The sequence below is a fragment of the Brassica napus genome, chromosome C1 (assembly GCF_020379485.1).
Source record: "Brassica napus cultivar Da-Ae chromosome C1, Da-Ae, whole genome shotgun sequence".
In the NCBI taxonomy this organism is placed as follows: domain Eukaryota; kingdom Viridiplantae; phylum Streptophyta; class Magnoliopsida; order Brassicales; family Brassicaceae; genus Brassica; species Brassica napus.
Window position 1 is genome coordinate 3996871 of NC_063444.1, and position 17429 is coordinate 4014299.

General features: G+C 34.1%; 3 protein-coding genes and 1 long non-coding RNA gene across 5 annotated transcripts; 2 read left to right on the plus strand and 2 right to left on the minus strand.

The window, feature by feature from the left end:
- The first annotated feature begins 2638 nt into the window (after nt 1–2638).
- LOC106375422 (cytoplasmic 60S subunit biogenesis factor REI1 homolog 1-like) lies at nt 2639–4547 on the plus strand. Its single transcript, XM_013815322.3, has 5 exons — nt 2639–2879; nt 3055–3618; nt 3709–3878; nt 3959–4174; nt 4274–4547. Exons 1-5 carry the CDS (start codon nt 2775–2777, stop codon nt 4428–4430), a joined length of 1212 nt encoding a protein of 403 aa, XP_013670776.2. The 5' UTR covers nt 2639–2774; the 3' UTR covers nt 4431–4547.
- Nucleotides 4548–5672: 1125 nt separating this feature from the next.
- Nucleotides 5673–7523, minus strand: LOC106375423. 2 transcript variants are annotated; one of them, XM_048745273.1, is made up of 4 exons: nt 7388–7523; nt 6097–7056; nt 5964–6018; nt 5673–5868 (listed from the first exon to the last, which is right to left on the minus strand). In XM_048745273.1, exons 2-3 carry the CDS (start codon nt 6999–7001, stop codon nt 5964–5966), a joined length of 960 nt encoding a protein of 319 aa, XP_048601230.1. In that variant the 5' UTR covers nt 7002–7056; nt 7388–7523; the 3' UTR covers nt 5673–5868. The 2 variants fall into 2 exon arrangements, with proteins under 2 accessions (XP_048601230.1, XP_013670777.1); XM_013815323.3 differs by having other exon boundaries at nt 7173–7410.
- Nucleotides 7524–8144: 621 nt separating this feature from the next.
- On the minus strand, nt 8145–11907 carry LOC106375425 (protein ACTIVITY OF BC1 COMPLEX KINASE 1, chloroplastic). The gene is made up of 13 exons (XM_013815328.3): nt 11465–11907; nt 10999–11295; nt 10753–10899; nt 10466–10630; nt 10217–10357; nt 9929–10108; nt 9601–9796; nt 9385–9512; nt 9180–9251; nt 8971–9083; nt 8744–8867; nt 8597–8666; nt 8145–8465 (listed from the first exon to the last, which is right to left on the minus strand). The coding sequence occupies exons 1-13, from the start codon at nt 11804–11806 to the stop codon at nt 8401–8403; spliced, it is 2040 nt and encodes a 679-aa protein (XP_013670782.1). The 5' UTR covers nt 11807–11907; the 3' UTR covers nt 8145–8400.
- Nucleotides 11908–14135: 2228 nt separating this feature from the next.
- On the plus strand, nt 14136–15998 carry LOC106381068. The gene is made up of 3 exons (XR_001276466.3): nt 14136–14524; nt 15129–15655; nt 15761–15998. It is a non-coding gene; the product is annotated as an uncharacterized LOC106381068 (long non-coding RNA).
- The last annotated feature ends 1431 nt before the right edge of the window (nt 15999–17429 follow it).

The following is a 17429-nucleotide window of genomic DNA, read 5'->3' on the forward strand; positions in this document are numbered from 1 at the left end:
TATAATACCCGAACATAGTTTAACTTTAAATCTAAAAACTCGATATCCATAAATATTGATATGTATCTGAACGAATACATGAATGACCATGTCTAAATGATCTAGTAAACAAATAAAAATAAATTTGTTAACCGGTTTGACTTCTTGTCACTAATGGAGTAATTTCATTTTGACACGTGAAATTACTATGGTTAATACGTAAAATAAATGACATTGAATTATAATGGTAAATAAAATTAATGAAGTAATTTTGAAAAGTAAAAAAAAAAAGAATGTAAAAACGTGATAAGATCTTGTGCTTATTCCATAAATGTTTATCTAAGTTTTTATGCTTGTTCTTTTATTATAGACGTAAATCAAAGATTTTCTGCTTGTTTTAATATTCTGGATTCTAAATTAATGTAGTTCCTTTATTATAGTCGTGGAAATCACATTTAGGAAAACAATATAGTTCGTTTGAGTTATTAATAATTTGTTTCCTTGTTTGTAGTTCGTTTGAGTTATTTTAGAAAAACAATGAATATGTAGAAAAGACAATCATTTTTAATGTGAGATTAATTTAATTCTTAATGGCATTTGGCTGTAAATATTGTGTAACTTTTAGGGTTATTCTATAAGTGTACTTTTGTTTTAATAGATTAGATGTTTGATATTTTTTTATCTGTACGTAATATTATATTTAACTTGATGCAATTTGATGTAATTGTAATATTCATATATTAACCTATTGATTTTTTTTGTTTATTTATTTAAAAATGATTTAATTTTTTGAGAGTAGGTTTTATGAATTATTATTAATTTTTAAAATGAATTCATGTTTGTTTTCCACATTAAGGCCAATTATATCTTGATCCGCCCCCGCACGGCTGTTAGATTTAATTTGCGTTCAATGTAAATTTATAAACCATTAATTTTATAAAATGTCCATTTATATTTTTATGTTTTGTAAAATGTATTTAGTGTAGAATATATTATATTATAATATAGACTCGAGCTTGACCCGCACATCCGTGCGGGTTTTATTTTTATCTTTTTATAAATTTTTTAGTGATATTCTTAAAACATATAAGTTATTTAGATATTTTTAGGTTCCTACAAACTTACCCGGATCCAGAAGAATCCAAACTGAACCATTTTCGAAAATTTATAATACCCGAACATAGTTTAACTTTAAATCTAAAAACTCGATATCCATAAATATTGATATGTATCTGAACGAATACATGAATGACCATGTCTAAATGATCTAGTAAACAAATAAAAATAAATTTGTTAACCGGTTTGACTTCTTGTCACTAATGGAGTAATTTCATTTTGACACGTGAAATTACTATGGTTAATACGTAAAATAAATGACATTGAATTATAATGGTAAATAAAATTAATGAAGTAATTTTGAAAAGTAAAAAAAAAAAGAATGTAAAAACGTGATAAGATCTTGTGCTTATTCCATAAATGTTTATCTAAGTTTTTATGCTTGTTCTTTTATTATAGACGTAAATCAAAGATTTTCTGCTTGTTTTAATATTCTGGATTCTAAATTAATGTAGTTCCTTTATTATAGTCGTGGAAATCACATTTAGGAAAACAATATAGTTCGTTTGAGTTATTAATAATTTGTTTCCTTGTTTGTAGTTCGTTTGAGTTATTTTAGAAAAACAATGAATATGTAGAAAAGACAATCATTTTTAATGTGAGATTAATTTAATTCTTAATGGCATTTGGCTGTAAATATTGTGTAACTTTTAGGGTTATTCTATAAGTGTACTTTTGTTTTAATAGATTAGATGTTTGATATTTTTTTATCTGTACGTAATATTATATTTAACTTGATGCAATTTGATGTAATTGTAATATTCATATATTAACCTATTGATTTTTTTTGTTTATTTATTTAAAAATGATTTAATTTTTTGAGAGTAGGTTTTATGAATTATTATTAATTTTATGATATTTGGGTTTCTTGAAAATTGTATTGTAGCAGATTAATATATACTATATATTACAATTTGTGTTTTTTATTTTCAGAAAAAAGAAATAACAATTCATTGTAATTAATTAATTTAAATTTTTGATTTTAAGTGAATTGACAGATTTGTAATTAAAAAAGAAATACAATTGCTAAATGTGTAAATAAAAAAAAATATTTAATCTACTATATGTGTTTCCAGAATCTGTAAATGAGAAAGAAATACAGTAACTAAATATGTAAATAAAAAAAATATTTAATCTGCTATCAATGTTTCCAAACAACTTACTTTTAATTTACTATCTACGTTTCCAAATAGTATCAAAAGATACTTCAGTTTTAATAATATAGATTGATGACAATATTTTAGGAAAAAAAAAATATTATGGTCAATTATTTGTTTTTCAAATTTTATACTACCAATTAGATTAAATTTTTGGTCAAGATAGATCTTACTCTATTCTTTTAAATTTTTCATGAACGAACGAAATTTTTGAAAAAAAATCTACTCTTCTATTTTTTTTATGAAGAATAAAATGAACAACTTTTTTTCGTTTATTTAATTTCTTAAATGAATTTCTGTTTATTATTTTTTTTGGTATTGGATATTGGATAAACCTGCTGTTCATTTATTCAACGGGCTTTAACAGTTTAAGCCCAATAACAACAAAACCTTAGGCCCACTAGAAACTTAGCAGCTTTTCCCCATAACATCATCAAAACGAAACGAGCAAAACCATTTGGAATCGATTGATCTGTTCATTTCTGTTCTTTCGCTCATCGGAATCGATCGAGCTGGTGAGAGATGCCGGGCTTAACATGTAACGCGTGTAACATGGAGTTCGAGAACGAAGCTGAACGAAAGCTCCATTACAGCTCCGATTGGCACCGTTACAATCTCAAGCGCAAGGTCATATATTTTTGTCGGTTTATTATTTGTTCGTCGGAAAATTCTATTCCGATGGTTTTGCTTAAGATAAAAATGAAAGCTTCTGAGCAAAAAAAATCAAAACTTTATCATTTCTTTTATCGAAATGGTTTCACTTTATCATTGTTCTTGATGTTGAGGTTTTGGATACGTTTAGGTAGCTGGAGTTCCCGGGGTTACGGAAGAGTTGTTTGAGGCGAGACAATCTGCTCTTGCTCTGGAGAAAGGCAAATCAGATGAAGCGCCTATGCTTTACACCTGCGGGGTCTGTGGTAAAGGCTACAGGAGCTCCAAGGCTCATGAGCAGCATCTCAAGTCTCGGAGCCACGTTTTGCGTGTTTCGCAAGGGGAAACAAGCAACGGAGATGAGGATGTAGCGATAGTCACGCCGCTTACTCGCCGTTTCAAGAATAAAGAGAATGAGGAGAGTGATGATGAGTGGGTGGAGGCTGATTCAGATGAGGAAATGGCTGCTGATGCTGAGGAAGAGGCCTCGGAGGCTTTGTCTAAGTTGAATGTGAATGAGTCAGGAGCTGGTGAGGATGATATGGATGAAGATGATGCTTATGAGCTGGATCCAACCTGTTGTTTGATGTGTGACAAGAAACATAAGACTTTAGAGATCTGTATGGTTCACATGCATAAGCACCATGGCTTCTTCGTTCCGGATGTTGAGTATCTAAAAGATCCTGAAGGGCTTCTCACTTACCTCGGTCTTAAGGTTCGGACTCTCATCCGTTTAGCATTCTTGTAAAGCTTTTGGACTTTTTGAAACTCCTATTTACTCTTTATACCATGGATCATCATTCAGGTCAAGAGAGACTACATGTGTCTCTACTGCAGCGAGCTGTGCCATGCATTCAGCAGCTTAGAGGCTGTAAGAAAGCATATGGAAGCAAAGAGTCATTGCAAATTGCATTATGGTGATGGTGATGATGAGGAAGATGCTGAACTAGAAGAGTTCTACGACTACAGCAGCAGGTTTCTACTAGTATCTTTATTATTCTTGTATCCCTCTTTTTGTGCCAAATCTTAATGCATTATCTATCATATTTGAGCAGTTATGTTGATGAAACTGGAGACCAGATAGTTGTAGCTGGTGAAACAGACAACGCTGTAGAACTCGTTGGTGGTTCTGAGCTCGTGATCACCGAGAGATCTGAGAACACAACAACGTCTAGGACTCTGGGGTCACGTGAATTCATGCGTTACTATAGACAGAAGCCGCGCCCAAGTTCTCAAAACAGTAACCAGATTGTTGCCTCTCTGTCTTCAAGGTTTGTCTCTCAAACCGATCGATCATTCAACCTATTAAACTAGAGAATCATCAAGTTAATCTTAACTAAGGTTATTTTCCATAATTGGTTAATGCTCAGGTACAAGAGCCTTGGTCTGAAGACAGTGCCATCGAAAGAGGATAGAGTGAAGATGAAAGCGCTCAAGGAGATGAACAAGAGAGGCGAGACAATGCGTACCAAGATGGCAATGAAGAGTAACGTCATAAGAAACTTGCCCAACAATGTTCCTTATTAGCTCTCTGAGCTTTGTCCTTTTGAATTGTGCGACTGTTCCATGTACTTTGACAAAGTTGTGTTTGTGATAATAAGACTGAGCTTTAAAAACATAACTAATAAAGTTACATCCCCTATATATTATTTGAGAAGCATTATAACTTCTTTTTGTATCCACATGTCATCACTAGAATGATTCTTAGAATCATTAGAGAAATATGTTGGTCCATATAATTATATAATTATATAATAAGATTTTTATTAAACTAACAATAAATTCATCATTAATGTATTTTATTATTTCTTTAAATAAAATTTACGGAATTGCCTAATGTGGCTAAAGTATATATGGCAATTAATGATTTTGAATAATAAAGATTTGATAAAAAATATTGTATCTTCTATCATATTTGTTTAATTTTAAACTATTAAATAAATTAAACAACCACAATAACCATATAAAAAAAATTAAATTTTTATTTATAGGTTATATTTTGAATTTTTACAAACAGCTAATTTTTATTTATAGGTTATATTTTGAATTTTTACAAACAGCTATAAATTACTAAAACTGTTAAAAGTTTCACATTCAAATTTTATGATCCATGGTTTAAAATTTTTGTTATGAAAAAATACAAATGATTACAAAAATTATATAAGTAAAAATTCTAATTTAATTAATTATTGGATTAATATATATAGCGTTTTAAATTAAACTATAAACCATATAAAATACAATATTTTAGATTCAAAATTTACTTTGAACAATTTTTTTGATAAAAGTTTTGAACGATCATTGACAACTTATTTTTTTTTAAATAATAAATTACTAAAACTATTAATCCCACAATGAAAATTTTGTTATCAGTAATTTAAATTTTTTTCTATAAAAAATACAAATGATCAAAAAACTATATGAGTAGAAATCATCATTTAATAGACATTAATATTAAAAATATACTAAAATATATTATCTATTTTAGTATCATTTAAATTTAATAACATATCCTATCAAATATAAAAAAAATATTTTTTGGATTAATAAAATTGATTTATATGTTTGCACCAATTTAATTATATATGTAATAGTTACTGACTTTTAATTATTTAATATATATTTGTTATTTCATAATATGTAAAAATATTTAACACATAAAATAATTTATATATATAATGTTGATTCTGCGCAAGGCGCGGATCTTAACATAGTGTTTAGTAAAATAGTAAATGTTAAACATTGCTGCAGCAACCAAACAATGTACAATATCCAAAAAAGCTTTTTTGGTTTTTTCTTGTTTACGTTTTTGTACAAGGCTGCAACTGCGAGTACATGTCACAAGACAAACAAACCTAAATAAAATTTGTACTGAAATTAAAGAAAACAGAGGTCCAAAACCAAGAACACTGGCTACGAATAGGCTGGTCTGCTTCATTTGCTTCCAACTTCAATTTCCAGCTGACTGATAAAAGAAAAAGAAAACAAGAAGTCAATAGAAAACGTAAGAAACCAGCAAGAAGATAGAATCAAGAGCATAGAGACAGCATTGAATAATACCTAATTTGCATAGAAGCGAGAACGACGCCTTCTTGAATTGTAAACCAGAGAGAACCTATAGCATTAAACAACGTCTATCATGTAGACACAACAACAAAATCCAAATCAAGTGGTGCCTCTAAATGATTCTAACCTTGGATGCATAGCGTTACTTCTGTTAAGTCCATTTGTTGTTACAAACTCATCATCGATCTCATCTACTCTATACACTGGGAACTCAAACGACGCCACCGAGCTGTCATCAGAGTTCGAATTATCATAGCTAGAGCGGCGACTCCCTCTCCTACTCCTACTCTCACCCAGCATCCTCGCCCTCCTCCTGTTCCTCCTCGCATTCCTTATATTATCAAACATTTTATACAGTATACAAGACGTCCACCAGCTACTACTCCCTTCATTGCCAGGACCCTCCTCGAACTCATCTCCAGTGCCACCATCACCATCATCATCTCCATACTCGATCACATAGTCTCCCAACACCACACCTCTCGGAACCTCGGAGTGGATCGTGCTCAGCACGTCGATGATCTCAGACGACTGCTGGAAATTATCCCAGTCTAGCTTCCTCGCGGGATCGATCTTGGAAGGGCGAGAGTCAGGATGCTCTGACTTAGCGTGCTGGCGAAGCTCGGTGTAAGTTCCAATAAATCTACACCCCTCTTCCTCGCAAGAACGGTGCTTCTCGTCGAGGAGAACACGAGCTTCCTCCACAACAACCCACCCGGTGACCTCTCCTCTGCAGAGCGGGCACACTGGTTTGCAGCTCTCTTCCAAAACCTTAGACAGTGTCTCATCGTCGTCATCTTCAGGAGCAGGAGAGGGAGGTGAGTCTGTGGAACAGGCGGTGATGAAACGGTCTAAGCAGTTGGAGTGGAGGTGATCCGTGTTGCAGACGAAGGCACGGCATCCGTTTTGGTAAGAAGAGCATTGGAGGAGGACGCCGTTGTGAGGGGAGTCTAGGCAAATGGGGCAAACTAAATCATCCCAATTGATGATCAGGTGAAAGTCTTGAAGCTGCTTTTCGCAAACGAGTTCCATAAAGTTCCAAACTTGAGATTCAAAACCCTTTCTTCTTCTACGTCATTTCCTTGCTCTGTATAATGTAAACGAGGCTGGTGAAACGACTCTAATGGATAAAGAATGCGAGGACAACTCGGATGGAGATTTCAATAAACAGATCACATAGCAAAGAAAAAATCGAATCCAAACCTTAAAGCGAAAACTAGAAGCGGATCCGAGTAAGCGAATTGGTAAAACAATTAGTTAACGAAACAAATCGAATTTAAGTATTAAGTATATGCACAATAGCAGAGAGAGAAGAAGAAGAAGAAGAAGAAGAAGAAGAAGAAGAAGAAGAAGAAGAAGAAGAAGCGAGATTTGAGGAGTATGATCGAATCGAAAAGTCGAAGAAGAGGAAGGCTGACCTTTTTTGAGATTGGCAGTTTTCAAGGGGAAGAGGACGAGATGGGGTTTCTTGTGGGGATAGTGCTTCTCGCAGTTGGTAGAGGGAACGGAACAAGCCTAGCCGAGCCGAGCCGAGTCTTTTTTTTTTTTTCTTTTTTTTTTACAAATAGTACATTTAAGTACTTTAATCATTATTAAAAGAGGGGTTTGATTGGTCTGAATTGTTTTGTGACTACCTTTTACTTTTTTCACTTTCTTGAAATGGTATTTATTATATTGATTTGTATAGTTTATATTTATTTATTGATGATAATAGTTTAGTCAATGTTCAAACTACATAGGAATGTGAAATGCGGATAATATTTGATTCTTGTTTTATAAAGAGAAAATGTCAATATATATTCTTTTAAAAGTCTTTATATCTTTCTGTGCGGCCTTCTTCTTTTCATGTCAATAATCCTTGACTATATAAAAAAAATGTTTTTAACAATTCCTATCAAAAATATCTAAATGTTATGCTTTAACTGGGCCTCTATACTTGATGCAGGTAGTTTAAAATAAATTGAAAATATAAGATATCAAACATGTATGTTCGAATGACAATGGATAGTTGCATAATTCATGGGCCCTTTAGTATGTGAGGGTAGTCGCAACTCGCCAGATAATGGATCCAGTTTAGATCCGTGCCATAAAGTGCAAAAGATACACTAATAACAATTCTTTCGAGTCCGTCCAGAGATTGTTATGGGAATCAGTCTTGTGCAAACACTACACAGCTTTGATTTGAATGACGTCGATTAATGTTAGTGTATGTTTACATTAGACAACGTCAAAGACTATAAAACAAGGAGCGACAAGTGAAGTTTTGTGTGTGCTTCTTCTTCTATATAATTACATGTATGCTGTATTTAGATTACTATCGTAACATGTATAATGCACCGAAGATTAAACTGTATTAATCTACGTTTTCCTCCCTGATAAACTACCTCTTTCCTCTTCTTAAGATCCCCTACAAAGGTGAGAAGCCGATTCATCATCTGTCGGATAACACCGAGTTGCTCCATGACAGCACGAAATCACGAAAAACATTCGGTAAATCTGCATTCAAAGCCAAAGGATATATTTATTTTTTTCTTCAAAATCATACAAAACTATTAAGTGATAAATCAATGTCCCAAGGTTCCCATGTTTACAGGGGCAATAAGAATGGCAGATGGGGAATATACTACCTTGCACGACTTGCATGGCCAGTGTGGGAATGTCTACTTCTTCTTCAACCAATTTGTATACGTCCACAAGCTGAAAGATCAAAAAAGTAAAGTTAGTGATTTAGCTTTAGAGGCCCGGTAACTCTGGTGATGTTTTAATGTATAAACCTCTTCTACATGAAGTTTTGAGTCCTCTGTGAGTGCAAGAATAAGTTTCCTGCGGATGCCTTCATCAAGGAGGAAAAGACGAGCTCCATCCTTTATGGTATCTGTCAAATCAAGCTTGCTCTCCCTGAAAATATCATCCATAAAAACATGCATTAGTATTTAAGCTTTTCACGGGATTGACCCATTGAGATTTGGGAAGAATGTTTATCCAACACTCGGTTACTTACACACGCTTAACTCGTAGAGCAGGGTTACTACTCATTTGGCCGACGTTTTCCTTTGCAAGTGATATGAGGTTTTCCAGCCTTTTCCATTGGAAATTACCATCTTTGAATAGAACCTGAAACGGTGGTGGCAACAAGATCTCTGATTTCAGGTGACGCGGATAACAATTTGACGTTTCATTTAAGAGAGATGACATCACTTATCATTATACCTGTATCAACCGTTCCCGGAGTGCGGGATTTGGATCCGTTAGGAGGCGCTTTGCTACATATGGATAAGCAACCTAGACAGAAAAAAATAGCAATCTTTTAGAGTGGAAGGGAGATGTCAGTGAACATGTAGCTAGTATCTGCTCACTTCGGGATTTATGTGAGCTAACCCTATACTTGAAGAAAGGAATCAAAATGTAGCTTCACCTCAAGAAATTTAAAATCAGGCTTCAGTGTGAAACATATACCCTCCTGCGTAAGCAGAGAACGAATAACAAGAGAGAACCGCTCCGGGATACGGATGGGAAAGTCGTACACAAGCTTGTTGAATTGGCCTGCAACAACAAAAACGTGACACCTTTGTTTAGGACGTGGAAGGAAAAACAATTTATTCTGTCTGGGAATGCATGAAACAGTACATACCTGTAACACTTCGGAAATTGAAATCTGCAAGTCCTTTCCCGGCAGAATTCTGCCAGATGGCTTCTAAAGCTGGAACAATAGGAGAAACATCGGTACCCTTGGCCAAGAATCCGAGCCTAGTGAAATCATTTGCCATCTCCCCATAGTCCTCATTAACCGCATGGACAACAGCATCAATCAAAATTTGCTTGTTTTGCTGAGAAAGAAAGGATTTAGTTAGACTATGAGTGACAGAGTCTATATACAGATGTGAAAATCACTATGAAAAGGAGGCATATGTTGTTTGTTAAGGTTACTAGATACATTAGAACCATTGAACTCAAATTACCTGACTCAGAACGGCAACGTTACCAAAGTCCACATAAGCAATACGCCCATCCTGCATTGCAAAGATATTTCCAGGATGTGGATCTCCGTGAAATAATCCGAATTCCAACAGCTGTCTTAGAGCAGCACTCACGCCAACGGTCAAGAATCCATTTAAATCAAGTCCCGCATCCTTGATGGCCTGAGTACAGTTAGTAAGAGTCAATACTCAAGAGTGTACTTTATTTATGACTTTTTAAGAGGGTATAAAAGAATTTGTACTGGGATGGCCCCTATTTGAAAGTCATACCTGTGGGTCAGTACACCGAATACCATCAATCCATTCCATTACCAGAACCCGCGGACCACAAAGATTCTTGTATACTCCAGGAATTTTGACAGTGGGGTCATCTTTAAAGTTCTCCAGAAAGTCTTCAATGTTCCTGGCTTCCTGTAGACAAGAACTTAAGGTTAACTAGGATTATAGAAAGACTCGTTATCTCAGATCATTAAGTCAAACAAAGCATAGAGTGTCAAATAAAAAAATTATATGAGATACCAAGGTGTAGTCAAGCTCCTCCAAAAGTTTTTCTCCAAATTCATCAACTATTAGCTCTGCGTTGCAGCCCAGTTTCTGTAGACTAAATCCGTTTAAGAACGAGGCAAGGGTTCGGAAGAGAAAGAGATCCCGGTAGATTATGGGCTCTATCTGTGGTCTCTGCACCTGTATATACATAAAAAACAAATGTTAAAACCAAACTTTAGGACAGTTTCAGTTTATTACAGCCATATTAAATCACACAAGTTTCGAAGAAGAAACTAGAGTAAAATAATTTAATTTCGAACCTTGATAGCAACATCCTCTCCAGTGGCACGAAGAGTAGCTCTATAAACTTGTCCCAAGCTCGCAGCCGCTATTGTCTGTGAAGAAATCTTGCTAAACAGGGACTCAAGAGGTTGGCCTAACTCTTCCTCAATAATCTTGAAAGCAACCTGGAAAGCATTCCACAACTTAGCCTCAATCCCCATCACACAAAGTCACATGATAACATCTTGCTCAACAAATTCCTCCAAAAGTTCTAAAAACTTTACCTCGTTGGGGAATGGAGGAACATCATCTTGAAGAATACAGAGCTCGTTCATGTAATCTTCACGGATGATATCAGGTCTGTTTGCAAGAACCTGTCCAGCTTTGATAAAAGAAGGCCCCAAGTTACACAAAAGGTTCCTAAGCTGCCTAGCACGGAACGGGACGACTTCCTCATCCCTCCCAACCAAAAAATCATACACTAAGGTAGACCAATACAGCCCCAGGTTCCAAACAATCTCCACACCTCGTGAAGCAAGAGAGACGACTGATCCTCTTGATTCCAGCACTTTACTCCTCACCTGAATCACCAAAGCATCATATCAGTAAAAACTCCACAAAAGTCAGTGAAAATTTCACCTAAAAATACAAAACATAACGATTCAATTAGTGAATTCAAACAATGAAATTAACAGTAATAAAACGCGTGAATCGAAACGAATACGTTAGAGGCGATTAATCAATCATTACAGTCTCTGGAGAATACTTTCGGAAAGGGATGCAAACGCCTCGCTCGATGTCCAGCTGCTCCAGCGCCGCGCTCGATTTGCCTACTCTCTCCATCCCCGTCGTCATTATCGCGGCGTCTTTCGGATTCCGGTTCCCAATCGAGGCGTTTCTAGTGGAAGTGGAAACATCCGTCGACGCCGCCGCGGAGGTGACTGAGAGGTTAGAAGTCCGTACAGCTGAGAACGTCCTCCTTTGCCGCGAAGGATCATCTCTCCGGTCGAGAACGGAGAGGTGTTTTCTACGAAGGCTCTGATTGAGGGAGAAATTAGGTTTTGCGAAACTATTACAGTGGATCGACTCCATTGATCAGCAGCGAAGCGATGTGCGGGAGAAGAAGATGAAGAAGAAGGAACAGTGGATACGTAATCGTTGGAGGAAAATGAAAATTAAAATAAATAAATATTACCGAAAATGGTATAATCGACTGCCAACCACAGAATATCATTGTTTGTTTTATTTATATCTTCCCATAAGCTACAAAACTTAATGGAAACAAAACAAGTTGACGGAAAAAAAAAAAAAAAAAAAAAAAAAAAAGCTACAGAACTTTTATCACCTCACGTTTCACCAAAAACTTCATAGAAAATGTATTATCTAGCAAAACGACCCCAAAACTTTTAAACTTTCAATCTCTGTCCATTCCACCGTTTTCTATTTGTGGTGTTTGCTTTGTAAATAAAATGCCTATGTGGACCCTTGTGGACTATGTTGGACCTTACTAGAATACTATATACATGTTTTATGTAACTGTAAAATTATGAATATTTAATCACGCAATAATATTTGATAGGTTTTGGACTTTTTTCACTAAACCCCAGTTTACATAAATATTGTAAGATTCAAAAAATAGGATTTGACATCTCATGCACTGCTGGATAGGCCTGGGATTTTTATCCGAGATCCGGATTCGATCCGAGATTCGATCCGATCCGAGATTCGATCCGAAAATCCGGATATCCGGAGGGACCGAATCCGGATCCGGATAGTAAAATGTTGGATTCGTCAAAGCCGGATCTGGATACCTTAATTTTTTAGTACGGATATCCGGATCCGTAAGTTTTATTAATAACTATTTCAAAAATAGTAATATCCATATATAAAAATTAATTTATTTAATATATTTTTATTTTTATAATAGTATATATAAATTTTATGTAAATTTTGTAATATTATACATAGAAATAATTAAAAACATTATATATTTTTTATTTTAAATTTTTTTTTAAAATTTTTTATATATTAATATTATTTTTTTATTTATTTTAAGGATCCAAATCCGGATCCGGATATTTGCCGGATATTATAATTTTTAGAAGGATATCCGACACCCGGATATCCGAGAACCCCGGATCCGGATAAAGATAGTAAAATTATGGATCCGCCGGATAAGGATCCGGATCCGGATAAGGATCCGGATCCGGATATCTTAAAATTGCCCGGATATCCGATCCGGCAGTAGTTATCGCTTACTTCTTATAAGAAATTAGTAGACATAGTGCTATTGCAACATGATCATAAAATTTAGTTTCATGCAATTAATCATGATCTACATCTGGTTTATATGTCTTTATTTTGTAGTTTGTTAATTGTTTTGCTTCAGTCTTGGATTGTACGTAATATCTATTTTAATAAAGTACAAATAAGAATTCACCCTAGAAATTACCATTTATTTACAAGTTCATGCCACTGAAGTAATTAATAAACTTAACTTCAAGTATTTAATGTATTTTCCTAATTAAATTATTAATTTCCTAAATCTAATGTACAACTAATTCAGTTAAATCCAATATCACTTCTCTTTTTACTCTTAAAAATAACTAGAGTTTGATCCGTACGTCCGCGTGGATATCGGTTATTACGTTTTTATATATTGCTATTTGTTTTTATGATTACTGTTATTATATATAGCCATAGGAACAATTGTATTCAAAATATCCAAACCGAATCAAGTAATACTTTTTTGGTAAAATATTCTCAACCTGTCTTAGATACATTGGTTATTTGAATATTTTGTAGGTTCTATACATCATAACCGAATTGATCCAGACCCGGGTGGATTCGACTCGAAATCCATCCAAAAAATTATAATATCCGAGTGGGCCTACTTTCAAAACCCAAAAAAACTGATACCCGAAAAATAATCCGTACCTGAATGAGTACCCGAATATCCATGCATAACTAATTCTATAGACAAATAAAAAATCTATGTGTTAACTGTTTTGAATTCTTGGTACGAGCAACTTTATTTAAACCTGTTAAATTATTATAGTTTTTTTTAAAACAATAAAAACTAAACTATGATGTATATACCAGCTCAAATAGCCAAGTAAAATATTATGGTTAATATGCAAAATAAATGTTATCGAATTATTATTATAAAGATAACTAATAAAAATTTAAGAATAGTGGAAAAAAGAATGTAATCTATATATATATAAAATTGTTGGTGTCTCTCCTGTGTGTCCACGTGGAAACTCCTTTCCTATAGAGACGACACGTGTCCGTCTTCTATGAAACGCATCACTTCATTTATGTTGTATTTATTTGGGCTTATAACGGTTAGGCTTATTTCTATTGTTATTTTGGGCTGATGAATTTATATGTTTAATGCTGTCCGATGGCCCATGAAAGAAAACCCTAACTCATATGAAGTAGAAAAAAATTTGGGGTCGGACACTCCTCTTCTTTGAGAGGCGAGTTGGCGACGAGAGGCGAGTTGGCGACGCCTGAGCATCTTCCTAATCTCTGAAACAGTTTGAGATGTGACTTTTTCTTCAAGCCACCTCTCCCACTACGTAACATTTAATTTTCTCTACCACTACCTTCTATGAATTTCAGTGATCAATCCTATAAATAGTGACAATAAATTCCCCAAATTTCATTGCCTCACACAATTCCTTCATATTGCTAAAAAAAAGCGTCTTCACCACAAATAATCATCACACAATTGCTTCCTGGACAAGAATAAGCTTAAACAGCTGGAATGGTTACTTCCCACCCCCTACTATCCGATGTGAAAAGGTTGGCCTTCTCATCTTCCCTATTATTTTCCATTTAAAAATTGTGGTCACTGATTATCTTCACCCTAAATATTTGGTTAGCTATATGCAACAACGTACATATTTAGATTCAAGAATTCTCCAGAAGAAATTCGTGTTTGCCGTAGTGTAACCCTATAGGAAAAGTTAGAGATGCAGTACTGTACTGAACACATAATTTTCCGTTCTTTGTAGGATTGATACGTCTAGAAATCTAAATGAGTTTTTCAGAGAACACCATTTACGAAAATGGAACCCATGGACTGAATGTGGGACTTATAGACTGAGTCAATCATATAACGTAACAAAATGTTTTATAGTTATTGGACCTTTTGTTTGAGAGTGAAAATCGATGATGAAAGATGAGATAATGTTGATGTCAAAGAAGTTTAATCTAAGTTGCAGCATCCACATCTCTGTTTTTATTTATTCCTTTTGTTCTGTTATCTCTTATCTGTCTCAAATCTAAATCATATTTAAAAAGATTCTAACTTTACGAGACTGTCTTCTGCTTTTAACTAATGTGTACTCTTTTAGCTCCTCTCTGTATACATTTTGTGAATAAACACGTTTACCATTGCTTTCAGGAAGTGGAAGATGATTCCTTACGCTGCTGGTGTCATTGTCCCTCTAGCTTTAACCCTTTTGGTCCGCAAACGCTAAGAAAGACGAGAAACGAGGACGTCGGTGGAGAGCCAGGTCATACCGTTAGGAACCACCGGTTCAAAGATCCCGTCAGCTCTCACTGGGAAGACATCTCCACTCTCCCAGAGCTCTTCGAGATCTCGTGCAAGAACCACAGCTACAGGTTTTCCCTCGGGACCAGGAGGCTGATCGCTAGAGAGGTCGAGACTAGCAAAGACGGGAAAGTGTTTGAGAAACTTCATTTGGTGATTATGAGTGCAAGACATTCGGGCAGACGCTTGAAGCTGTGTGTAGTTTTGCTTCTGGTTTGGTTCAGATTGGACACAAATCGGAGGAACGTGTCGCCATTTTTGCGGATATGAGAGAAGAGTGGTTCATTCCGTTACAGGGTTGCTTCAGGCGCAACGTCACTGTGGTTACTATCTATTCATCTTTGGGAGAGGAAGCTCTTTGTCACTCGCTCAATGAGGTTAGCTTCTTTGCTTCTCTTCTCTGTTTGGCCATTTAAGTTAATTTAAATGGAATACATTATATTTGACCAAGCTGTGTTATCTTTTTTACATTTCTTTTGCAGATATGTTGATTGTGTTCACGGCAACCCACAAACAAGAAATAGAGAGTTACATCGTTTCTACAGAAGGAGCACTCTCCATTTTTTTATCTCTCTTACAGTACGAAGCGGCTAAGAAAAAACACACCGTTAATAAATAAATCAGGATATTGTGATCATCCTTATATAATCAGTCTCCTCTGTTGTTGTATATTTTCGCAAGAGTTATTATGTTGAAATTTATTACAAGAAGTTTGTGTTCTCTCTCCATGTTATGAGCTTCCTACTGGTTTTAAGGTATATTGTTATCACATTTTAGGTGAAGCCCAAAGTTGAAGCTGAATCATCGGTTAACAGAATCTGTTGTAATGGTAAAGTGGTTAAATTGTACTCCTAAACAAAAGTATAGATCGGAAACAGAACTAGATGGAGAGATATCTTTGAACAAGACATTAAGCTTAATGCTTGGCTCCGAACCAGCGTTCAAGAGAGCTCGAGACAATTAAAAAATAATTGCGGTGTTCAACAACATGCAAGAAAAAAACAGTTTCTATATGTCTTCATCATCTTTATTGTTTAGTTGAATATTTTTTAGTTCCATAAAATAAAAAAATTATTTAAAATATAAAATTAACTACATTGAATTTTTTTAACAATATCATAATTCATTTATAAAAACAAAAAATAAATAAATTAAAAAACTGTTAAAAATAAATAAACAAATAGAAAAAAACAAAGCTATTTACTTAATAAAAAATAAACAAAACCGCGTTTTAAAAGTCATAGATTACATCAAAGGTATTTTCTTTACAGCTATGCAACAACCTTTAAAAAATTGGAATATTTGAACTATAAATTACTTAATATACATGTAAGTGTTAATTTATAATAAAAAGAAAACAAAATAGATTTAGACTTTCAAAATTTGAATCAACTATTCTATATCAAACATGAACTGTAACAAAATGCAATCATATAATGCCCAAACCAAACTTGCACATTATAATCATCAGAATCAAATTCCCACTCTTGAGAGCTCAAATAAGAGCAACTCACAACTAACCAACCAATCATATATAGATTCTTAATTATAAAAAAACATACAACAAAAACGATCATCTACACCTCTGTAATATGTTATACGCTGCAATCTATTAATATTCTTACACACACCCTAACATTATGTAAAACCATAAACGCTATTACATACTGTTTTTACAAAAGCTTACATAAAACACACGCAAACAAAAAATACAATTATATAGTTACATACATCACACATCATGTTTACCAATTTCATTTTACTTACTTTTTACTTACTTCTCTTGCAATTTGATCAAACAATCTTTTTAACCTTTCCCACTCAACAATTTAGCTAAAAGAATTGATTTCTTCGGTCAGCCTGATAAAATAACTTCGGTACTCTATCAAACGAAAATTATATAGCCGTAAAGGTTTCTCTTATGATCCATGGGTTCAACAAGGTTTCTCTATTGTGTTTGACTTTGATCGATTTAATTAATAATGCTCAAGATTTAAATTTAGAGAAGTGTTAAAAGTATTATAACACTATAAAAATTTCAACTCTGAATCAAATCAGCGATTATACTGAATATGCTCACATATCGTTTTTAGTTATATAACTAAAATTTGATGTAGACAACACTGATTGTTTAACATAATCACACTCATA

Bases quoted from the DNA above. Each gene is read 5' to 3' on its own strand.
- LOC106375422 (XM_013815322.3), top strand. From the start codon at position 2,775: ATGCCGGGCTTAACATGTAACGCGTGTAACATGGAGTTCGAGAACGAA. The intron at 3,879-3,958 runs GTTTCTACTAGT...ATATTTGAGCAG, and splicing joins TTCTACGACTACAGCAGCAG to TTATGTTGATGAAACTGGAG. The intron at 4,175-4,273 runs GTTTGTCTCTCA...GTTAATGCTCAG, and splicing joins GTTGCCTCTCTGTCTTCAAG to GTACAAGAGCCTTGGTCTGA.
- LOC106375423 (XM_048745273.1), bottom strand. From the start codon at position 7,001: ATGGAACTCGTTTGCGAAAAGCAGCTTCAAGACTTTCACCTGATCATC. The intron at 6,019-6,096 runs GTTAGAATCATT...TTAATGCTATAG, and splicing joins AGTAACGCTATGCATCCAAG to GTTCTCTCTGGTTTACAATT.
- LOC106375425 (XM_013815328.3), bottom strand. From the start codon at position 11,806: ATGGAGTCGATCCACTGTAATAGTTTCGCAAAACCTAATTTCTCCCTC. The intron at 10,109-10,216 runs GTATGACTTTCA...AACTGTACTCAG, and splicing joins TTCGGTGTACTGACCCACAG to GCCATCAAGGATGCGGGACT. The intron at 9,513-9,600 runs GTATGTACTGTT...TTGTTGTTGCAG, and splicing joins CAATTTCCGAAGTGTTACAG to GCCAATTCAACAAGCTTGTG.